Raw genomic sequence first — 26035 nt, forward strand, 5'->3', positions numbered from 1 at the left:
AAACTCGGCGTGTCACGACCATTTTTGCGACGTGTCTCGGCCTGTGATCAGATCCCATCTGCAGTAAAAATGTCTCCGGCGTCTCAGCTACGGCGATCATTGGGAGTAGCCATAGGGTTACTCAGAACTCCGATAATCCACTGATCTGTGACCGATGCTGCATCTTAGCATGCAGTCATTTGGATTCGCGGCTGCAACATTTGCATATTTTCGCTAAGCCGCTGCTTTCAAATTCGCAGCAGCGGCGCCTTAACGTACATCTCAGACTCAGGCCCTCTGCCCATTGATATAGAGCATGGATTTTGAGTATTATACCCCTACCTGTGACCCTCTGTGTATGAGCGTTTCCAGGCGTCTGCAGAGACAGAGGACCTCATTCAGAGTCGGTCGTTGCGGCCGCACGGTCGTAAGGGAAAAGGGGCCGAATATGCAAATGATGCACTCGCAAGTTGCGTCGTTAAGATGGGATCGTTAGCTGGACGACCAAGGGGAGGATGCGGCCGTAAGACAAAAAATATGCCCCCTTCTCGTTCGCATTACACGTCATCTCCGGGCATATAAGGATTAATCGAGACCATCGGGAACCATCGGAACTGGGCGTAGAGCTTAAGGTTGACCATACCCTCTCTTAAGCTCTATGATCAAGTCAGTGTAAAATCCTCCCATGTCACATGTGCTATGACACTACTTAGTTAATTATGCACTCCCATAAAACGCCGTTTGCATAGTCAGGCACGCCTGCATTCGGATCTCCACTCCCCCGTTCACAAGCACCTTCCCCTGTTACCACCCACAAATGCCTCATCCTGTCACTCAAACTAACGACCTGGCCAAGTTGAAGGAGAGAGATATTTTCGATCGTAACAGCTAGTTTGCGCACGCGCATTGCGAATTTTACGCATGCGCAGTTTAGCGAACATCGGTGGCGTACGACCGTGCAGCCGCAACGACCGACTCTGAATGAGGTCCAGTATGTCAGTATTCACATTTTAAAGGTTTATCTTCAGTAAATCTGACCTCACAGTAAGTCAGATCCTGAGAATTCATGTATCATTCAGTACATAGGATAAGAGGAGTTGCGCTGTGTGAGAGGTGTCACTGACGAAAAATGGGGGCATTTATAAGACCCAACAGTTACGGGGCAAATCTTAAAAAAGGGGGACTGGAACATGGGGATAACGGGGATACTAAAGCTGAGTTTAACTTATTTGTTTCTAAATCGCAGGCGTAAAATGCGTCCTGAAAAATGGCGCATTTTGATTGGCTTGCAAAGATGATTGTGTGTCAAGATGTGCGCTGCTCGACAAGGGTAGCGTATGCGCCTGCATTACTCCGGAGAGAACATTGGTACATGCACCAGGAGGTGTGGCTTCACAGTGATCATAGTAAATGCTAAGGTTACAGTCATCCACTCAATGACTAAGGGGTCTATTTACTAAGCTGTTAGGAGATAAAGTGAATGGTGATAAGGTACCAGTCAATCAGCTCCTAACTGCCATTTTTCAAACACAGCCTGTGACATGGCAGTTAGGAGCTAATTGGCTGGTACCTTATCACCGTTCACTTTATCTCCTAAAGCAGCTTAGTAAATAGACCCCTTAATGACCAAAGTCGCATTTGCTATAAAATGAATTTGGAACAAGACTCAAAGACAAAATGAAAGTATTCAATTCAATAAACACATCTGTCGGCTTCGTCTTGAAAAAAATCTAATGGGAATTTTCTTTATGGCTGCGAACTGATTGCAATGAATTTCACTATAATAATGCAAATCTATGGCAGGAACCATATTATTATAGTGTTAGTATAGATAGAATGGATTCAGAGGGGTCCAGCTAATCGGAAGCCGCCATCGGTCATCGTTAGTTTGCATGTTACACCTGTGGTCGAGGGCCTGCAAGTGATCCGCCTCCACCCAGTCTCTTATACATCTTTCTTGTGTTCATCATGAAACGCGTTGTGCAGATGCTTTTACTGTACTTTCGCCTCCCTAAGCACAAAATGCGTCTCAGTCACCATAGAAACAGGCGCTATGCTTGTACAGTTGAAAACAAATACATTTGCTGAGAGAACAAGGCGCAAATTGCGTTTTCATCCATCTGTACATGAGCCCCTATGTGTTCTAGGTGCCACACAGTAACTTATGATGAATAAATGACCTGAAGCAGCCCTAATCTCGCTTATCTGCCCCATTATCACTGACTTACAGTAGTCATGTTATTCTCTGTTACATAATGTCCCATAACAGAGGAGTCTGTAGCCCTAAGATGAAGCATTTAATCCGTCAAGTCTTTGCCTAGTATCGCCTTTCTATGTCTACAGGATTCAGGACTATTACAGTGAGAAAACAAATGAAGTCGGCACATGGATGGTGTCGGATTGCTAGACTCATATTTGTCCCTAGTTCTCCTGTGACACTTTAATTCAAAATACGAGTTGAGTCCAGTACCCCTGAGATTAGAGCATTCTTATGTGATGGTGTCTCCTACACGCTCATTGTTATCTGTGTTCCGGCATCAGGCTGGAGAAAGCGAAACACCCCACAGTTATACATATGTTCTTGACGTAGTCCAAACTGTCTTCATGCTGCTCGGCAAATCTATAGCAAACTGAGACACGCCGAAATGTGTCACCAAGATGGAAACCGTGGGAATCAGCGTTGGGCCTCAATTCACGTTTCATTGACTCATTTGCTGAAATCTTTTTCACTCCCTCATTGAGGGGTCTATTTACTAAGCAGTGTTAGGAGACAGAGTGAAAAGTGATAAGAAAGTGATAAGGTGCCACCCAATCAGCTCCCAACTGTCATCTCACAGGCTGTGTTTGAAAAATGATAGTTGGGAGCTGATTGGCTGGCACCTTATCACTTTCTTATCACTTTTCACTCTGTCTCCTCCTAACACTGCTTAGTAAATAGGCCCCTGAGACAAAATTATTCCTGCAGGACGTCATAGTGTAATAATAGTAATGAAGATAATAATTGTGTTACTGAAGATCATCAACATGGAGATACAGTACTTGTCTCTTTTCTGCACCATTTATGCCTCATGCCTTTTATGCCTTTACAATGGAGAAGATGCGCCAATGTATGACATCACTTTTTCACGGTCTTCCTGAGACCCCCCCAAAGTGTGCACCAAGAAGATGCACAAAAAAGAAGCAATAAAGAAGAAAAATGGGAAGGCAGACACAGCGTTTTTGTGTGGATAATAACTTGTGTGACCACAAGGTGTAATTCCACATTTTGTCGATTTGTTTGCCCCAGCTCTTGTTTGCGTGTATTGTGTTTATTAAAAATATAACTGTTTTTAAATTACTTGAGAAAATTTTTATTTGAATATTATCAGTTTATTACTTAGTAGTGCCCAACAACTGAACAAACAGAAAAACTCTTGAAACTCGATCTGCCGGGTACCTAGGCTGCTGTGTGCTTTCTCCTCTTTTGCTGTAGTGGCCTCTGATGAAATTGGGCCTCCACATGCAAGGCTCAATCTGCAGAGTAGGAAGCAACAAGTGAGACCTCTTCACCCATCCAGGGAGCCCTCTCAATGACATGATACATGTTCCATCAGGGTTAATATTGGTATTGCTGAAGCAGAGGAATGATGCCCTGGGGGGTCAGGGCCACCATGTACAGGCTGTACAAGATTAAAAAAGTGGAATCGTCTTTTAAGTCAATGACTTGTGAGGCAGACTGTTTCATAAATATGGCAACTTGCAATAACCAACTGAGTTGCTATCTAAATATAAAGAGCTTACATAAAGATTACGCAGAACCGTTCAGCACCAATACAATATATATAAATATTGTTTTGGTTTAGTCTGGTTACGCTGTAGGAAACCTCTGATGATAATGATCTTGGCCACAGACCCAGCATCCCAAAATAGTAAAGCCGCGTGCTGCAATAATGACAGATCAGTTCACTTTATAGGACTCAACTTTCTGCCAATTTAACGGGCTGCTAACATTTCTTCTTAAATGTTTCACATGATCCCTTAATGTCATTTCACACAAATTCTGTTGAATGTCCAGAATCATACATCTATACAGAACACGTTGTACATGGCAAAGCAGAGATAAATGAAATACTGTAGAAAGTGGAATTAATCCCATTTATAAGTATTTATATTTTCTCTTTATTATATAAATGTTTATTAAAATATTCTGCTGAAACGCGGAGAAGCACCCATGGTTCTACTAACCTCAAATGTTTTTTTGGGGTTGGATATGATATCCCAGCTGTCGGGATACCGCTGTTCAGAATACCGACAGCCAGGATCCCGACACCCATAGAACCTAACGGTGAGTACTTTTCTATCCCCTACCCTAACCCACCCTCCTCGGTGCCTAAACCTAACCCCCTCTTCCTAGTGTCTAAACCTAAGCTTCCCGCACCCTAAACCTAATACCCCCTCCCCTGTGCCTAAACCTAGCCTCTCCCCCTAGTGCCTAAACCTAACCTCCTCCTCCCGCACCCTAATCTCCTAAACGTCCCTCCCCGGTGCCTAACCCTAACCTTCCCGATAGTGCCTAAACCCGCTAGCTAACGCTACCCTCCCCCTGCACCCCGATACTTACCTTCGGGATGCCGACGGTCAGGATACTGGTGCCGGAATCCCGACCTGGCGGGATTTCGGCGCCGGTATTAAGACCGTCGGCATCCCGCACGCCGGGATGCCGACTACATCCTGTTTTTTTTGTGCATGTTTTTGGAGGATGGGGCAGCTGTAGTTCTCCTTTAAGGAGACTATTTTTTTGCAAATCATTTCACACTAGAACCACATTAAGGATACATTACTTCATTCACTGGTGTGGAACAATTTCCATGTAATTTTTATTTTTAGGAGCTGTATTAGTTCAGTTGTAGTATGTTGTTATTCTTACAAATTAATATTTCTGGCAATCAGCCGACGGATGTGCTAGCTAGGCTTCCGACTAGGTCCTGGTGAGCACTGAGGAACCCAGATTTCCCTAACCCATTTTTATGTTACTGTCGGGGTTACTCCAGTTTCTCCTGTTGCTAGGCGATCGGCCTCAGGAAGTGATGTGTCATCCACAGTGCAGCGTGATTGGTGGTTCCTCCTATTTGTACATACTGGACTTTTGCCGACTTAGCGTATCTGTGGAATCCCTCGGCTCGGCTGCATGGTCAGCGTTCTGTTACTCGTCGTGGTGAAGATTCTGGTTTTCTCATGGTGGCTTACGTGCTGTCTCCAGCTTCTCTACGGCTTCCTAGCCGCACCTATACCACCGTGCTGCCATCTGCTCTCAAAGCCGCAGCTCTTACTTCCTACTCTTACCATCCGCTTTCGCCGCACCAGTGGCACCTTAGCCACACCAGCAGCTTCCGTGCTGTCCCCGGCTCTCCAGCCTCCCTACAGCTTCCTAGCAGCACCTATACCACCGTGCTGCCATCAGCTCTCAAAGCCGCATCATCTACAACCAACTGTCTACCATCGGCTATTGCCGCACCATTGGCACATTTACCACACACTCATTATCAGCTTTCTACCATCGGCTCTTGCCACACCATCGTCACATTTGCCGCACCATCGGCACATTGGCCGCACCATCGGCACACAAGCTGCACCTTTCTGAAACAACACCATTTGTAAACTCTTGCCCACATCACAGGATTCCAGCCGACACCCCTGTAAGCTGCTACTACTCCGAGCAGTAAGTCCAGGCGACCGTCTAAGTACCGGTGAGCAATTTAGCTCTAAGGGAACAATGGACGGTTGTTAATGGCGGAAGACCTTGTAGCCTGAGTTCTAGATGGCTTACTAGGGGTGGTCACTGGAATTCGTAACACTTACAGTAGTCATGTTATTCTGTGTTACATAATGTCCCATAACAGAGGAATCTGTAGCCCTAAGATGAAGCAAGTCTTTGCCTAGTATCGCCTTTCTATATCTGCAGGATTTAGGACTATTACTGTGAGGAAACAAATGAAGTCGGCACATGGATGGTCTCAAATTGCTAAATTCATATTTGTCAGAGAACCCTAGTTCTCGTGTGACACTTTAACTCAATGCCTGCCAGTTGTGGCCCCTCTCCTGCAACACCTTAACTACTCTGCTGGAAAAGTCTTGCAGGAAACAGGCTAAACCCAGCAGTTCTGCCTTTAGTCACCGACCACAAACTATAAGGTGCCACCTGCAGGTAGTTAGCGCAAACTGTCTAGGCTTTTAGGTGGGACATCATAGCCAAATAATAAATAAAGATGTATATCAATGTGTAAATATTTAATCTTAATGGCAGTGCTCCTTTAAGACATAGGGGTAGATTTACTAAAGTTTTCTAAAAAATAAGAAGCAGTGGTGTGACCCATAGCAACCAAACAAATTCTAGCTATCATTTCTCTATTGCATTCTAGAAAACAACAGCCATAATCTATGGGCAACACCACCAATTGTCTGCTTTAGTAAATCTACCCCATAGTTGTAATTCTGAAGACATATCTTGGATGGACTGTTGATGCAAATTCACCAGTTCCAGTATTGTTCCACATGATTGTCCTTCTCTGACCCCCGGGTGTCTTGGTCACTGGGGCAGAGCTCGCCCTCTTGTAAGGAAGGATGTGTTTACAGCATAAAGAATTGAGCAGGGTCCACTCAGACAAAGATCAGGGTCAGATGAGGCTGGCACCAAATAGAGAAGTGAAAACACAATGGAGATAAATGTTCCTCCGGGGACGGGGAGCCCTGGAATCTGGAGCTCTGCATGTCTAGGTCATGCCAACACAATGTACATTAACAACATAAGGGTTTATTAAAACATTGTCTCCTGGGAGCCCGGAGAGAGCTGGATAAATGTGCAACAGTAACAAGGCAAAAATACGCTGGCTTTAACCCTTTGTACCCAGTAATGCTTTAATAATCACCATTTTATAAGTAGGAAAAATGCGCTCACTCCCGCAAATTATAGTGATGTTAGAAGTCACTAAGGATTTCTGGCGAAAGAATGCTTTTATGCAGGATGTAGTGGCCCATTATTATTTAGAGCCCCTTTGTGGTGCAGTATTGTCAAAAACATGTCGCCAGTTCCACCATGCTAAAAAAAAAAAAAACAGAATTTAAAAATCGATAAAATTAAAATATATATATATTTTTTTTAAAAACGTATGGTTTAGATTGTTTTCTTATTGCGTTTAGTCTGTTGTCTCCCAACAGAACAGATATTGCTTCAGAACAAGTTCAGACTCTATGCTTGTTAACTTCTCCGACGCTAAGGTTTTCATAACCCAGTGCTGATCCTATTTGGCATTTACACTGGAAATTTTTTGTTTGTTTGTTTTTTTTAAAGAAAAAAAATATAAAAAGCTAATTTTTTTATTTAATTACAAATTAATTAAATGTAAAATGCAAAAAAAAAAGTAGAAAAAGTGATTTGTGATAATTTGTTTAAAAAAATTATCTATAAAAAAAATGTAAATTATTTTTCATTTCTAAAAAACATACTTTAATTAAATTTGGGGTGTACCGTCCTAAACTAATGAAAAAGTTGATTTGGGGGTAATTTGAGGCAATTTTTTTAATTCCCAAAAATAATGTGTAATTATTATATGTAATATTGGGCCAGTTTAGCTAATCGAATACTTCCTAATGCAGAATTAGTCATTAGGGAGTGTCCAAGGGGTTCTGCACTGTGTAAAGATTTACCCTACCTTTTCACACCCTCAGGGGGTACGCACGGAAAAACGTGAATTTCCTCTGGAAAAGCAATGTGAGTTTGAAGTTGTGAATGGAATTCGCTGTGAGAACAGCTCACACAATCCAACTCGCACCTACTGTAATTGGATTGACCTCATATTGTGCACAGTGGGAGCTTGGGCACACGTCCATGTTAGGTGTGAGGTGCATATATGATGTCCTAAATTTTATTAGGCTCCTATACATATATAACTATTTATTTTATTAAATGGCTGAGTGTGAAGATAGAGAGTGGGTGCATCTCCCTTCCAGAGCCTATCTACAGAGTGATGTTTCAATTTACGTTAACTTTATGGGAACATATGTTTTCATTATTTCATATTAACAAGTAAGGTTTTCAGTGTAATGCAGCAACTGTTCTCAGCAGGAAACCAGCCGCTTTCAGGCGCTTGGTACGATCGCAGGTTTACGTATTCAGGATTAGATGTCGGTAGGATGCCAATTGGGTGAGCGCTGTAAACATTCCCTGCAGGTGAAATGAAGGAGAATACGAGGTTTAAAACCTCAAATAGATCCCAGTAAGTCTGTGGTTTGTCTGAAGTTATTTAACTCTTTGTAGCAGCTGGTGTGCTTGTTCCAAACAACCTGATACAACTTGGACTCCCTCACACTGGCAGAATGGATGAAAACAAGACGACTAACACACTTTAGTAGCAATAACAATTAACACTTTGTAAAATGTGAAATGCGGCATTAAAATGTTATAATCTAGGGTGTGAGTATGCAGTGAGCACCATTACTGGGGATACATGTGGTGAGCACCATTACTGGGGATACACGTGGTGAGCACCATTACTGGGGATACACGTGGTGAGCACCATTACTGCGGAATGGGAATACACGCGGTGAGCACCAATACTGGGGAATGTGGATAGACGTGATGAACATCATTACTGGGGAATGGGGCTACACGCAGTGAGCACCGTTACTGAGGATACATACAGTGAGCACCATTACTAAAGATACACGCGATGAGCACTATTACTAGGGTTACACTCGGTGAGCACCATAACTGGGGATACATGTGGTGAGCACCATTACTGGGGATACATTTGGTGAGCACCATTACAGCGGAATGGGAATACACACGGTGAGCACCAATACTGGGGATACACATGGTGAGCACCATTACTGCGGAATGTGGATACACGTGAAGAGCACCATTACTGGGGAATGAGGTTACACGCGGTGAGCACCATTACTGAGGACACATGCGGTGAGCACCATTACTGAGGATACACACAGTGAGCACCATTACTAAAGATACATGCGGTGAGCACTGTTACTGGGGATACACACGATGAGCACCGTTACTGGGGATACACGCAATGAGCACCGTTACTGAGGATACATGAAGTGAGCACTGTTACTGGAGATACATGCGATGAGCACCATTACTGGGGATATATGCAATGAGCACCATTACTGGGGATACACGTGATAAGCACCATTACTGGAGATACATGCGATGAGCACCGTTACTGGGGAATGAGGTTACATGCGATGAGCACCATTACTGGGGATACACATGATGAGCACCATTTCTGGGGTATGGGATTACACGCATTGAGCAACGTTACTGGGGTTACATGCGATGAGCACCATTACTGGGAATACATGCAATGAGCACCATTACTGAGGATACATGAAGTGAGCAGCGTTACTGAGGATACATGAAGTGATCAGCGTTACTGAGGATACATGAAGTGAGCAGCGTTACTGAGGATACATGAAGTGAGCAGCGTTACTGAGGATACATGATGTGAGCAGCGTTACTGAGGACACATGAAGTGAGCAGCGTTACTGAGGACACATGATGTGAGCAGCGTTACTGAGGATACATGAAGTGAGCAGCGTTACTGAGGACACATGAAGTGAGTTACTGAGGTTACATGAAGTGAGCAGCGTTACTGAGGACACATGATGTGAGCAGCGTTACTGAGGCTACATGAAGTGAGCAGCGTTACTGAGGATACATGAAATGAGCAGCGTTACTGAGGATACATGAAGTGAGCAGCGTTACTGAGGCTACATGAAGTGAGCAGCATTACTGTGGATACATGAAGTGAGTTACTGAGGACACATGATGTGAGCAGCGTTACTGAGGACACATGATGTGAGCAGCGTTACTGACGATACAAGAAGTGAGCAGCGTTACTGAGGACACATGATGTGAGCAGCGTTACTGAGGATACATGAAGTGAGCAGCGTTACTGAGGATACATGAAGTGAGCAGCGTTACTGAGGATACATGAAGTGAGCAGCGTTACTGAGGCTACATGAAGTGAGCAGCGTTACTGAGGATACATGAAGTGAGCAGCGTTACTGAGGATACATGAAGTGAGCAGCGTTACTGAGGATACATGAAGTGAGCAGCGTTACTGAGGACACATGAAGTGAGCAGCGTTACTGAGGCTACATGAAGTGAGCAGCGTTACTGAGGCTACATGAAGTGAGCAGCGTTACTGAGGACACATGAAGTGAGCACCGTTACTGAGGACACATGAAGTGAGCAGCGTTACTGAGGACACATGATGTGAGCAGCGTTACTGAGGACACATGATGTGAGCAGCGTTACTGAGGATACAAGAAGTGAGCAGCGTTACTGAGGACACATGATGTGAGCAGCGTTACTGAGGACACATGAAGTGAGCAGCGTTACTGAGGATACATGAAGTGAGCACCGTTACTGAGGCTACATGAAGTGAGCACCGTTACTGAGGATACATGAAGTGAGCAGCGTTACTGAGGATACATGAAGTGAGCAGCGTTACTGAGGTTACATGAAGTGAGCACCGCTACTGAGGTTACATGAAGTGAGCACCGTTACTGAGGTTACATGAAGTGAGCACCGTTACTGAGGTTACATGAAGTGAGCAGCGTTACTGAGGATACATGAAGTGAGCAGCGTTACTGAGGTTACATGAAGTGAGCACCGCTACTGAGGTTACATGAAGTGAGCACCGTTACTGAGGTTACATGAAGTGAGCACCGTTACTGAGGATACATGAAGTGAGCACCGTTACTGAGGATACATGAAGTGAGCACCGTTACTGAGGTTACATGAAGTGAGCAGCGTTACTGAGGTTACATGAAGTGAGCACCGTTACTGAGGTTACATGAAGTGAGCACCGTTACTGAGGTTACATGAAGTGAGCAGCGTTACTGAGGTTACATGAAGTGAGCACCGTTACTGAGGATACATGAAGTGAGCAGCGTTACTGAGGTTACATGAAGTGAGCAGCGTTACTGAGGATACACACGATGAGCACCATTACTGGGGATACATGAAGTGAGCAGCGTTACTGAGGTTACATGAAGTGAGCACCGTTACTGAGGATACATGAAGTGAGCACCGTTACTGAGGATACATGAAGTGAGCACCGTTACTGAGGTTACATGAAGTGAGCACCGTTACTGAGGATACATGAAGTGAGCAGCATTACTGAGGATACATGAAGTGAGCACCGTTACTGAGGATACATGAAGTGAGCAGCATTACTGAGGATACATGAAGTGAGCACCGTTACTGAGGATACATGAAGTGAGCAGCGTTACTGAGGTTACATGAAGTGAGCAGCGTTACTGAGGTTACATGAAGTGAGCAGCGTTACTGAGGATACATGAAGTGAGCAGCGTTACTGAGGCTACATGAAGTGAGCACCGTTACTGAGGTTACATGAAGTGAGCAGCGTTACTGAGGTTACATGAAGTGAGCAGCGTTACTGAGGCTACATGAAGTGAGCAGCGTTACTGAGGATACATGAAGTGAGCACCGTTACTGAGGATACATGAAGTGAGCAGCGTTACTGAGGATACATGAAGTGAGCACCGTTACTGAGGATACATGAAGTGAGCACCGTTACTGAGGATACATGAAGTGAGCAGCGTTACTGAGGTTACATGAAGTGAGCAGCGTTACTGAGGTTACATGAAGTGAGCAGCGTTACTGAGGTTACATGAAGTGAGCAGCGTTACTGAGGATACACGCGATGAGCACCATTACTGGGGAATGGGGATACATGTGGTGAGCACCGTTGCTGGGGATACATGTGGTGAGCACCGTTGCTGTGGATACATGCGGTGAGCACCGTTGCTGGGGCTACATGTGGTGAGCACCGTTGCTGGGGATACATGTGGTGAGCACCGTTGCTGGCGATACATGCGGTGAGCACCGTTGCTGGGGATTATTGCATAAACAAAGCTTTGCCTTCTACATCTCTATGTAAAGGAAATGTCCACTTTCAAAAAAGTCATTAAACCTATTAGGGCCAGAAGTACATATTTTCCAATGCAATATTACCTAAGGGCCTATTTATCAAACAATATTTGCAGGATATTCCCCAAAAACACCCATATTCTATGGATAGCAGCAAATATTTAGTATGCCCCGGATGTATTATGGAGGGATCGCAGCAGATATCTTATTACAGTAGATATATCCGATATCTGCCGCAGCCACCAGTGCTTTCTATGGGGGCTGCAAAGCTGCCAGATTTACCAAAGAGCTTGGCCCCCGCAGTCAACGCCATCTGAACATGGTGTAAGCCGCTGTAGCCCATACTTGCCGACATTCAGCTCCCTCCTTCCGGGAGGGGGCTGAATGTCAGCTTACAGCGGGGGGCGTGGCCGCACGATAACGCCGCTGCGGGGGCGTGGCCAGTGCGGGCCGGGGGTGTGGCCGCGAGATCGCGTCATCGCGGCTCCGCCTCCTCATCACAATGCCGGAGTAAACGGCATTGTAAAGCGGGGGGCGGGGCCACGATGACGCGATTCAGCGCGAATCGCGTCACCGGGCCTCCCCGCTGCGGGGGTTTCCCTAGTAACTCTGCACCCCCTGGTGCAGAGTTACTAGGGATGGCGGCTTGCGGGAGGCTTGCCTGCCTTCCCGGGGGGCCGGGAGCGGCACCCGAAAATCGGGAGGCTCCCGGCCCAATCGGGAAGGTAGGCAAGCCTGCTGTAGCCTATGGGCTACATTTGGCCTTAATGACCGGGAGAGGGTTCCTCCGGAACTGTCCCTGGCAATGGCTGTATGCCCATGCGTGGTCAGTAGGCTGTGCATGTGCAGGGTTCCTGAGAGAGGAGTGTAGAGACCGGTGGTGTGGTCACTGAGCACGTCGCAGTGACAGGTTCCTTTCAAAATCCCTGACCATGCTGTGAATGTTAATACATTTGGGAGGTATGTAATTACTTATTGCCATGATTAACGTTGATAAGAAATTACAGTTATCGGGCCTGAAATCAATAATTGATCAATATGCCCCGCTGAGTGGGTTCCTGTGGGGAAATCTTTTTAAGTTTGGTTGCTGATGGCAATAGACACCCCTGTGCAGCCTCAAGGTGCATACACACGGAGCGATTAAACAGGACGATATGAGCGATATCGATTATATCGTTATCACATATCATCCTGTTTTTGGGTCCTTCCAACCCCCAAACGACGGTCGATGCGCGGGCACGGATGGTCGATATCGACCATCGCCCGTGCATGCAGGCCAAACTGGTCGATATCCAAACTATAGCCTGGTTACTATAGGGACCCGCGATCTTCGATCGCTTCTCGTTATAGTTGTTTGGGGGTTGGTGCATGTGCTGGATGTTCGATATCGAACATCCAGCGCATGCAGGATGATCAGACATCGACATCTTTATCGTTGTCTGATCAGTCTGATCGCTCCGTGCGTAACCCACCCAGTCCTAATTCAAAGCTCAACCTGTGTTGTCTTCTCAGCAGCTCTTAGCTGCATGGAGGCAGAATTCCACACAAGCTGGTAACATGGGGCATCTGGATAGTGTCTGGTGGTATGTTGTGCATGCAATACGTGATGGTAAATATAGTGTCCTGCCACAGTCTATGCACACAGGGCTCTACATTCCCCTGCGGCATTTCATTAGTAAAAATACAAAGCCAAAACTGACATATTGATATCACCAGAAGCGCCTAATGCAGGTAATTCTGGAGCCATAATATGAATATAAAATACACAAACAGACTCTCTTCTCTGACATTCATTAGTTTTATTACAGAAAACATTTATAGATGGAATTTCCTTCTTAATGTCTCTGATTGTATGACTATAATTAAACATGCTTCCTATTGCCTGGACCTCTCCTCCTGTTCTCGAAAAGGCGAGTTCCAAATGGCAAGAGAGACTTGCGTCATTACGGCGCCGCAGCCCCAAAGCACAATGCCGCGATGGGCTAGGGAGGCTTGCTCGCCCATAAGTCCCAGGAAAAGCTGCAAAATGTGGGAGTCTCCTGGACATTCAGACAGTATGTCAGTATGCTCGCAAGTGGGTCGATGTTCCCCACTGCGCATGCGCACGACGGAGGGAGCTCCGTCGTGCGCATGCGTGAGACCCGGCGAGCGAAGGACTTTCCTTCGCTCGGAGTGTCTCACCAAAGGGGGCGTGCTGTCGATGGTGACTGACAGCACGCCCCCTTTGGTGGGCGTGCCGGGGGCGTGCCTGCCAGACGGAGGCGTTCCCATGGGAACGCCTACCGTCTGAAGCCGGCCCCACTGACATCACTAGTGATGTCAGTGGGAGTGATTTTGGCTCTGATAGAGCCAAAATCACTCCAGGGCTTGCGGTTGAGAAACCCGACCACAGGGTTTCACTCGCAAGTCCGATGGTCGCGATGGTCAAGACCATCGCGACCATCTTGTTGGACGCTCGTATATGCTGTGGGTGGTGACCCACAGCTATATGAGCTTCCGGGAGGACGCTCCATTTTAATGGAGGTGGGCCCTGATTCAGAGCGAGCGCTCTGGTCAGAGCGTCTGGCTCTGAATCAGGGCCTATGTGTGCACTATAGAAATATCTTAATAAATAAATAATGAAACACTCCAAACTGAAACCTTATTTTCACCCCTCCGGTGGCATTGGGATCATGAAGTTGTGGGCTCTGGGCCTGACTCAGAGCCACTCGCAAAAAGCCAGCGCTCGCTCTGAATCAAGGCGGCCGCTTTTTTTTTTTTGTGAAAACCGGCCTCCTGGCTGCTCGCATGCGAGTGGTCAGGTGATGGTCGCGACCATCGGGCTTGCGACGAGACCCTTGTGGTAGGGTCTTGTTGCCGCAAGCCCCAGTGAGCTTCCTGCTCTAATAATGATGTCAGTAGGGCCGCCCTCAAACAGCAGGCGTTCCTTTGGGAACGCCTCTGTTTGGCCAGCCACCTCTCCACTCCCCGCCTACAAAACGGGGCGTGCTGTCGATCAACATCGACAGCCGCCCCGTTTGTAGCGAGCCCCGGAGCGAGTGAATTTCTCACTTGCACGCCCAGTGCCCCACCATCGACCCGCTTGCGAGCGCATAGTACTTGCGAGCGGGTCTTTATCAGGCCCTCTGCTCTTAGCTTGGTCTCAGATGATATAGATGAGTTCAGTAAGTGCAGGTGAAAGCCAGGTAGTAGGTTACCACGGTTCCGCACACTCAGGAGCTCATTCAGAGTCTCAGCGCTCACGACCGACTCGATGTTGCCCCACAGCGCATGCGCACGACGGAGCTGGCTCCGTCGTGCGCATGCGCGAGACCCAGCTAACGACGGGTGATCCGTCGTTAGGGGTCTCGTCGTAGACGGGGCGCGCTGTCGATGTTGAGTGACAGCTCGCCTTGTTTTCTGGGTGGCCCGGGGGCGTGCCTGGCCAAACGGAGGCGTTCCAGTAGGAACGCTTGCCGTTTGGGGGCGGCCCCACTGACATCATCAGCAGGAAGCTCCCTGGGGCTTAAGGTTGACGAGACCCTACCTTAGGGTCTCGTCGTAAGCCCCGATGGTCGCGATGGTCTTGACCATCGCGACCATCACCCTTGTCGGTCGTTAGAGCTGTGGGTGTTAACCCACAGCCTAACGACCATCATGGAGGCGGCCGTTCAGGATGCAAGCGGCCGCCCTGTTTCAGAGCGACCGCTTGCATCCTACGACCGCCTCTGAATGAGGCCCTCAGTCCTCTTTGAAAGATCATTGTCCGTGCCTGATAAAATATACTGTACATAGCCGAAACAGCCTCACTAGGTCCATAACAAAAAAAAACCCAGCGATACCCCCAAATCTTCTGGCAGCAACACAGGTATTTCAAACCACTAAATGGCTTCATTACCGTTCAATACATTTCCATTATCTGCAGCCCGGCTGGTGTTGGGTTTATCGCACACGGATTCTTGCGGTTTTACTCATAAATATCTATAAAGGTTGTGGTGCCGGGAAGAAAGCCTTTTTCCGCTTTAAGTGCAGTGCAGGCTCTTGCAATGATGTATAATGACAAATCCGCTGGCTGGGATAAAGTTGTAAAGTAAGTGGGGAAGGGCTGAGGAACGCGAGAGGAGGATGAAATTGTATTCGCCGTGACCCCGTGGAGTGCTCCCAGATACTGGAGGCTGAGCAGTAATGATGTAACCAAAGCCAGCAAAGTAAGCTGCACAATATTTGAAATTCACTCGACATAATCCTTGGCCTGTTCAGCTAACGAGGCACATGGAATAATCATTGGGGAAGTATAGTGCTCGCACTGTGGCTCCGTCTCTTGCAGACAAGTTCTGCTGGACTAGAAAGGGTGATTTACAAACCGCTAAATGTGCCGAGCCGCAGTTTCTTTATGTGGTCGCGTTTCTCCAGCAAGCGCAGGGCCAGGTACAGATCGAAAGTACATTGGCCAAAGTACCCTAGAAAAGTCCAGTCCTCAGGAGTACAACTTGTCAGTGCAAAGTGTAAGGATGAGTTTGGATGGGACCTCAAAGTGGCAGGGTTTTCATAACCCTTAGCGGAGAGACAAGGGGGTGCGCAGTGTTGCGAATGCCTCGGTAAATACACATCCAAAATTTTCGCTCTTTTAAATAATCCTGTCCTCCAATGTAAAGTCTTCTATCACCACTACAGTATACAAGAAGCTCCATACATGTGCCTAATTTATTTAAATATGAGCAGTTATTTAAATAGCGCACACTTATTTACAGATAATACTTAGGGCCTGATTCAGAGCCGGACGCTAAGCCGCGATCGCTCACGGCCAAAAGGGGCCGGGTATGCAAATTCCGCGATCGCACTGAGTGGCGTAAGGACGCCCTCTATGTCTTAGTGAGTGAACGTATGTGTATAAAGATGCCCACTTTCCTTTCTTTAAACACGTCATCTCCAAGAAGTGTTTGAATTATCGGTAACATCGAGAGCCATCGGAGCTGCACGTAGCGCTTGAGATAGCCCCTACACTGCCGCAAGCACTGCGAACAGTGCTGACTGCAATACAACCAGGTGACGTGTACAATGACGCCTCCATGCCAATGATGGACGCCCTTTAAACGCCGTTTTGCCGCCCAGACACGCCTGCGTTCGCACCACCACTCCCTTGTTCACAAGCACCTTCCCCTGTTACCACCCACAAACGGCGCTATCTGTCACTCAAGATAGCGCTCAGTCTTTGTGCTACGAGCGCACGATTCCCGATGGCAGTGACTGGCTCGCGCACGCGCACTGCGATGCTTACGCATGCGCACAATGCGTATCATCAGCAGCTACGGGCTATCGCATCTTAGCGTCCGGGTCTGAATCAGGCCCTTAGTCTTTCACATCAGTAAGTGTCCCAGTGAGCTTACAATCTATATTACCTGCCTGCCATATGTACACACACATATACAGTAGGGTTTTTTTATTTTCTTTTTGTCAAAATCCAATTAACCTACTTTTTTGGATTGTGGGAGGAAACCGGAAACACCCGGAGCAAACCCATGCAAACATTGGGGAGAACATACAAACTCCAGTATTCAGTACACATTTGGCAATTCTGCAGATGGGGCAATCTTGGCCTGCATATCCATGCGCTTCCCTATGAAACCCATAAACTCGGGCACATGACATCACGACTTTAGCGTTCAGTAAATGGTCTTATCTGTAGCACTGCAGACAGAGCCGCGTATCTCATACAATGCTACAGGAGAAAGTATGTGTGTGGTGAAGGGTTTGAAATAGTTGATTTACTGTATGTCCCCAAATATCTAATGTTACTGGCTAAAGAAAAAAAAAGATGGGTTTAAATCAGTGTCACAGAGAAAAGATACAATATAGTACACCAACACATGCTCTACTATAGTAATATAGAGTGTACTAAAGGCTGCCCACCTTGAGTGATGCTCAGGTCCTTCTAGGATGCCTCTCACCTCTTCTTTGTATTTCTTGTAGGAACAAGAAGATCCAAACAAGTTGGCGACCAGCTGGCCGGACTATTACATCGATCGAATCAACTCCATGGCAGCCGTAAGTGACCGATCATTTCAGAGTCCATTATGTTGTTTGTGGCCATAGACTTTGTGATGGGCTAAATGGGGCTAATGAAGAGTTCTTACACAATTTCACCTGCATAGCATGCACGGAACTGAGGGTCTCATTCAGACCTGCTCGCAAGCGCCTATGCGCTCGCAAGCGGGTTGATGTTGAGGCCCTGCGCACACGCAGCGGCTGCACCGCGTGTGCGCAAGCCCTGGAGCGAGTGAGAAATTCTCTCGCTCCGGGACTCACTACAAAAGGGGCGGCTGTCGATGGTGATCGACAGCTCGCCCCGTTTTGTAGGTGGGCGGGTGGCTACACAAACGGAGGCGTTCCCAAAGGAACGCCTGCCATTTGGGGGCGGCCCCACTGACATCACTCGTGATGTCAGTGGTGAGCTTCCGGCTCTAATAGAGCCGAAAGCTCACTGAGGCTGGCGGTAGACGAGACCCTACCACAAGGGTCTCGTTCCAAGCCCCGATGGTCGCGATGGTCTTAACCATCGCGACCATCAACCTGACCGCTCGCTAAAGCTGTGGGTGGTCACCCACGGCCTAGTGAGCGGCCAGTAGACCGACTCTGAACTTAGAAGCGGCCGCCCTCATTCAGAGCGAGCGCTCGCATTTTGCTAGCGTCTCTGAATGAGGTCCTGAATGCGGATATACCTCCATAGGCTGAGTGACCGCACCGCCCCTGTTCTTAAGCTTGGTTCCATAGCCGTCATCATTATCATTGTGCACTTGTGCCAGCTCTATTCTTAGTGCAAAAAATGCATACAGACTGTTCTCTGCTCATGCACAACCCTGTGTAACCCACAGTTCTGCCTACACGCCCTCATTAAACACGCGACACTCTGGGCCTGATTCAGACCCGGTCGCAAGCGCTGTGCGCTCGCAACCGGGTCGATGGTGGCCCAGAGCGCATACGCACGACGGAGCCGGCTCCGTCGTGCGCATGCGCGAGACCTGGATAACGACGGGCAATCCGTTGCTCCGGGTCTCGCACCAAAGGGGGCGTGCTGTCGATGTTGAGTGACAGCACACCCCCTTTGGTGGGCTGGCTGGGGGAGTGGCTGCCCAGACGGAGGCGTTCCCATGAGAATGCCTACCGTCTGGGGGCGGCCCCACTGACATCACAAGTGATCACATCACAAGTGATGTCAGTGGGAGAGCTTTCGGCTCTGTTAGAGCCGAAAGCTCTCTGGGGCTTGCGGCCACGAGACCCTAACCACAAGGATCTCGTCGCAAGCCCGATGGTCGCGATGGTCTTGACCATCGTGACCATCATCATGGCCGCTCTGAATAGCTGTGGGTGGTCGTTCTTAAAAAAAAAAAAAACGGCCCTGATTCAGAGCGAGCGGCTCTGAATCAGGGCCACTGTTACTACCCAGTTGCGTACATCCTGAATTTATATTACCATTGTGCCCTCTGGCTCCTGGACATGCGCAGTGAGAAAACAAATGAACTTGTGTTCAACTCTATATCTCCCCAATATGTGTATTGTGTTAGGGGAGTCAGTGTATGGGGAACATAACCTATTAACTTGAGACTGCTGGACTGCATTCTGGTCCCACAAAGTTACAAGGATATAAGATCTACAGTGTCTAGATAGACAGTCAGTAGAGGGACACCAGATGGTTGACAGGGTCAAATGGTCAACAGTTGGTCGAAATGGACTTAGGTTGACTGTGGCAAACGGTCGACACGGAAAACTACACACAAAAGTTAATGTTATCTAGTGGCGCTCATACAATGAAAATAAAGATAAGGAGTATAGTCGCATTCCTTTCAACTGAATGCACAAGCGTGAATCCTTTCTTGTTGCTGCTCCTATGGATGGATAAGTATCATCCCTCTGTAAGTGGTAACAGGACTTTTTTTCAATCATCTCCTCCTTAAGGCTCTCAATGATGTCCACAGACTCATGGGACAGAAGCTATATTGTATATCTCAAAAACAATAGGAGAAGGGCAAACAGCATAATCTCCTTTAATACATACTTCACATATACAAACAAAATATTCAGTGCAAATATGAATAATGAGGGAAACACGGAAAAGGTTGACACGTGGTTTGTCATTATTTTTGGGGTTAGGATTAGAGTTATGCCGCAGAAGGGGATGGTTAGATTCAGGCACAAGGGAGAGGGGGGAGGGTTAGGCACTAGAGGGAGAGTTAGGGTGAGGATTAGGGTTAAAAGAAAAAAAATAATGTATCAGCGATATGTGTGTTGACCTTTTGATCATATCGACCATTTAACTGTCGACCTTTTGACGATGTCGACCTATTGCCTGTTGACCATTTGGTGTTGACCAATTGACTGTCTATCTAAATACTGTAGAGTGTACTACGAGTGTCATCGTCCCTCCTACATCCTCCACTGCATGTGTGTATACCCCTGTGCCAGGCTGGATATGTTACAAGAATTTAGCTGCGATTAGTTCGGAAAACACAAAATTAAAGCAATTTATATAACCTTCAGTTTGTCTTATTCTTTCATATTCCACTTTTGTCTATAACAATATGTTACAAATGTAAAATAAATATATATATATTTCAAAACTGATGTGTCATGGTATAAAAAAGGTTAGAAACCGCTGATTATGAATGCACAGGGGACCAAAATGGCCGACGTCGGAGAACCCAGCGGCTGATACGGACAACGCAGTTGTCACCACAGATAAATTAATCCGTTGTCGTCAATTACAAAACTTCAGGGAAAACTAAGGGGTCTATTTACTAAGCAGTGTTAGTAGAAGTGAAAAGTGAAGAGTGAAAAGTGATCAGGTGCCAGCCAATCAGCTCCCAACTGTCATCTCACAGGCTGTGTTTGGAAAATGACAGTTGGGAGCTGATTGGCTGGCACCTTATCACTTTTCACTCTGTCTCCTAACACTGCTTAGTAAATAGCCCCCTAAGATCTATTGCTATGAAGCAGGGATTGGCAGTCTGTGGCTCTCCATCTTGTTATGGAACTACAAGTCCCAAGAGGCCCTGGCAGCCTCCGTATAGCTCGCCAGGAGCTAGTTGATATTGCTCGGTATGGGGCAGCCGAGCCCATACAGCCCAGTGATTTATGCACCTATTGTGTTTTTCAGAGTTGGTTTAGACCATTTAGTATCAGAAAATAATGAGATCGGTAATAGCTTTTCTTTCATCTGGCTGTTAGTAATAAACCCTCATCCATCAGGGAGCCCACAATCCCATATATCACACCCAGCTTCCGCACCCACTTACGGAGGGGATCTGTCACAGCTAGATAGGCCTCTAATGACGGCTGCGTGAGGGGATCAGAGGAGGTAGAACACTGAATTATTAAGCAGCCGGAGATTTGTTCTCTATGGACATCACATCTGTAGCCCCAGAGATCGGTGATGCAGAGCATGGCCAGGAGAGGAAGCCAATGTCCAGGAGCTGCTCTAGCGCTGATGTATGCAGGAAGCCTCTTCCCTGCCTCATTCTCTCTCTCAGGTCCTGAGCACACACAGCTGCTGTCCAGGCTGCATCTAGGGCTCACTCACACTGCCGTCACTCACACTGCCGTCACTCACACTGCTGTTAGTCACACTGCTGTCACTCACACTGCCGTCACTCACGCTGCTGTCACTCACACCGCCGTCACTCACACTGCTGTTAGTCACACTGCCGTCACTCACACTGCCGTCACTCACACTGCCGTCACTCACACTGATGTTAGTCACACTGCTGTCACTCACACTGCCGTCACTCACACTGCTGTCACTCACACTGCCGTCACTCACACTGCCATCACTCACACTGCTGTTAGTCACACTGCTGTCACTCACACTGCCGTCACTCACACTGCTGTCACTCACACTGCCGTCACTCACACTGCTGTTAGTCACACTGCTGTCACTCACACTGCTGTTAGTCACACTGCTGTCACTCACACTGCTGTCACTCACACTGCTGTTAGTCACACTGCCGTCACTCACACTGCCGTCACTCACACTGCCGTCACTCACACTGCTGTCACTCACACTGCCGTCACTCACACTGATGTTAGTCACACTGCCGTCACTCACACTGCCGTCACTCACACTGCTGTCACTCACACTGCCGTCACTCACACTGCCATCACTCACACTGCTGTTAGTCACACTGCTGTCACTCACACTGCCGTCACTCACACTGCCGTCACTCACACTGCTGTCACTCACACTGCCGTCACTCACACTGCTGTTAGTCACACTGCTGTCACTCACACTGCTGTTAGTCACACTGCTGTCACTCACACTGCTGTCACTCACACTGCTGTTAGTCACACTGCCGTCACTCACACTGCCGTCACTCACACTGCTGTTAGTCACACTGCCGTCACTCACACTGCCGTCACTCACACTGCTGTCACTCACACTGCCGTCACACTGCCGTCACTCACACTGCTGTCATTCACACTGCCGTCACTCACACTGCCGTCACTCATACTGCTGTCACTCACACTGCCGTCACACTGCCGTCACTCACACTGCTGTCATTCACACTGCCGTCACTCACACTGCTGTCACTCACACTGCTGTCACTCACACTGCCGTCACTCACACTGCCGTCACTCACACTGCTGTCACTCACACTGCCGTCACTCATCTGTCCTGACTAGCGCAGATAAAAAAAACAAATTCTGTATAATATGTTTCCTATGCAATGTGTATTGTTATGTAACATTTCTTTTTATCTCCTGTGTATTTTTCTGTGACTTTAGAATGTTTTTTATGTATTTATGTATTTTCCTGTGGTTATGTGATTTTATATTGTACTTCATATTAATTTTCATGTATTTTCACGTGTCGATGTGGGCTCTGTTTAATTGATGGGATAGATAAATACTCGGACGGAGAGAAGCACTGCATCCTGGGAGCTGTGTAATGTACGACGCTGATAAGGCCTCAATGGGGTCAGGGAAACAAATGTTTTGGAATTTTCTCTCTCTCTTTATTTTATTCTTTTCCTCCCTCGGGAATTGTACTTCCAGCAGTTTTCTACCCACCAGTGCTGCATATTCCTCTAGATGTGAGGGTTATCAATAGGTTACTGTGAGGGACATCAGGTACGGGTGTGCTTTTTCCAAAAAAGCCGGATGTAATCTAAATATATCGCTCTATTTCTGGTCTGTTCGGTGTTTGGAAAAAGTACAGTTCGTTCCGCCTAGTGATCAATAGATAACTGGTGACTGAACTCTCTCCAACATCCAGTGAGCACATTTCTGTGAAATGCTAATCTTTGCGGAAATAGTCCCAGGATTACCATGGTAAATAACCAGAATTCCATGAAACTCTGTGGTCATCATTTTGCTTTCTGTGGGCAGGCTGCGTAAGAGAAAATGATGCATATTGGCTAGTTGTAAAGGTATCATTAGTGGGCGGCTTAAGGCTGGTGTCACACCTATGTTTTATATATCTGTAACAAGCTGCAGATATCTAATGAGACTTCATATCCGTAATGTCGCTGGAACCTGCTATTTTCTGGCAGTCTTAGTAATGATTCTGTTGCAAAAGTAAAGTGTATTTATAAATGTCACACGCATCCCCATAAACCTTCAAATCCAAAACTAAAGTCTTTTTTTTACATCAGTGCTTCCGTTATACTTACAGTGGTTACAGCTATTGGTAGTGTTGGGATATGGCTTGTTAGTAGTAAGTGTGCAAGTTACATAGCCCTACCTGTTCACAACAGAATAATGTATTTCATTTACTGTATAGAAGAGGGATTAGAGTATGCTCTAATTGCCCAGCGCACTTTGCCTGTCCTCGTGTTTTATTATGAGAAGCTGGCTAAGATATTGGGGTCACATATGTTCAGGAAAATTGGCCACAGGCTGTGAAGGAGGAAGACTGGTCTGGTGCGTGTCCCCTAGCATTGTAGAAGCCAAATGGTGCATGCGTGGGTTGCCGGCAGGTTCTTAGGGGCCAATTTAATTTTACTTGCCAAAAATCATGCGCTGATATCGTAAGTTTTGCTTCACACTTCTATAGGGTGCAAGGGAAAACTTGGTGACAGCAATGTTATTCTGGGATGGCACGTCGTGTGCATCACAGACAAATTAAGTGCCCCCTTATAATCTTGGATCTTCGCCTCTTAGCACTGTAAAGCAGAGTCAGAGCTAGCATTCAATGCTAGGTGATTGTCAGTGTTCACTTTGTATTGCTACTGCACACCATGCTCCAGTACTTTGACTCCTCACTCTCTTGTGCCTGCTCCTTTTTACTTCTGATTAGACTGTGTACCAGACTTTGTCCATGTTGTTGCCTTAGCCCCTGTCTACTGCTACCTTGCTCTCGGGTTCAGACCATGAGCTAGCTCTTTCCTACCTGTAACTGCTGAACAGGTGATTACCCTGCTAGTTATGCAGTATTGCTACTCACTACACATTTATACGCATTGCAATCGTACTACACCTGCATCTCTGATTTATTCCCATTGTGATCTTACTACACCTGCATCTCTGATTTATTCCCATTGTGATCTTACTACACCTGCATCTCTGGATTTATTCCCATTGTGATCTTACTACACCTGCATCTCTGGATTTATTCCCATTGTGATCTTACTACACCTGCATCTCTGGATTTATTCCCATTGTGATCTTACTACACCTGCATCTCTGGATTTATTCCCATTGTGATCTTACTACACCTGCATCTCTGATTTATTCCCATTGTGATCTTACTACACCTGCATCTCTGGATTTATTCCCATTGTGATCTTACTACACCTGCATCTCTGGATTTATTCCCATTGTGATCTTACTACACCTGCATCTCTGATTTATTCGAATTGTGATCGTACTACACCTGCATCTCTGATTTATTCCCATTGTGATCTCACTACACCTACATCTCTGATTTATTCCCATTGTGATCTTACTACACCTGCATCTCTGATTTATTCCCATTGTGATCTCACTACACCTGCATCTCTGGATTTATTCCCATTGTGATCTCACTACACCTGCATCTCTGGATTTATTCCCATTGTGATCTTACTACACCTGCATCTCTGATTTATTCGAATTGTGATCGTACTACACCTGCATCTCTGATTTATTCCCATTGTGATCTCACTACACCTACATCTCTGATTTATTCCCATTGTGATCTTACTACACCTGCATCTCTGATTTATTCCCATTGTGATCTTACTACACCTGCATCTCTGGATTTATTCCCATTGTGATCTTACTACACCTGCATCTCTGATTTATTCGAATTGTGATCGTACTACACCTGCATCTCTGATTTATTCCCATTGTGATCTCACTACACCTACATCTCTGATTTATTCCCATTGTGATCTTACTACACCTGCATCTCTGATTTATTCCCATTGTGATCTCACTACACCTGCATCTCTGGATTTATTCCCATTGTGATCTCACTACACCTGCATCTCTGGATTTATTCCCATTGTGATCTTACTACACCTGCATCTCTGATTTATTCGAATTGTGATCGTACTACACCTGCATCTCTGATTTATTCCCATTGTGATCTCACTACACCTACATCTCTGATTTATTCCCATTGTGATCTTACTACACCTGCATCTCTGGATTTATTCCCATTGTGATCTCACTACACCTGCATCTCTGGATTTATTCCCATTGTGATCTTACTACACCTGCATCTCTGATTTATTCGAATTGTGATCGTACTACACCTGCATCTCTGATTTATTCCCATTGTGATCTCACTACACCTACATCTCTGATTTATTCCCATTGTGATCTTACTACACCTGCATCTCTGATTTATTCCCATTGTGATCTTACTACACCTGCATCTCTGGATTTATTCCCATTGTGATCTTACTACACCTGCATCTCTGGATTTATTCCCATTGTGATCTTACTACACCTGCATCTCTGATTTATTCGAATTGTGATCGTACTACACCTGCATCTCTGATTTATTCCCATTGTGATCTCACTACACCTACATCTCTGATTTATTCCCATTGTGATCTTACTACACCTGCATCTCTGGATTTATTCCCATTGTGATCTTACTACACCTGCATCTCTGATTTATTCGAATTGTGATCGTACTACACC

At 46.5% G+C, this 26035-nt stretch overlaps 1 protein-coding gene across 5 annotated transcripts in view; it reads left to right on the forward strand.

Moving 5' to 3' along the window:
* DAAM2 (dishevelled associated activator of morphogenesis 2) overlaps positions 1-26035 on the forward strand; it is a 319828-nt gene that overhangs the window by 126682 nt on the left and 167111 nt on the right. For all 5 annotated transcript variants that reach the window (XM_088445364.1, XM_088445368.1, XM_088445366.1 and 2 more), the window contains exon 4: positions 17882-17956. In XM_088445364.1, coding sequence (XP_088301490.1) covers positions 17882-17956 — 75 coding nt within the window. The remainder of the gene's footprint in view (positions 1-17881; positions 17957-26035) is intronic.

The sequence above is a fragment of the Taudactylus pleione genome, unplaced genomic scaffold, assembly GCF_031769625.1.
Source record: "Taudactylus pleione unplaced genomic scaffold, aTauple2 ptg000378l, whole genome shotgun sequence".
NCBI lineage: Eukaryota > Metazoa > Chordata > Amphibia > Anura > Myobatrachidae > Taudactylus > Taudactylus pleione.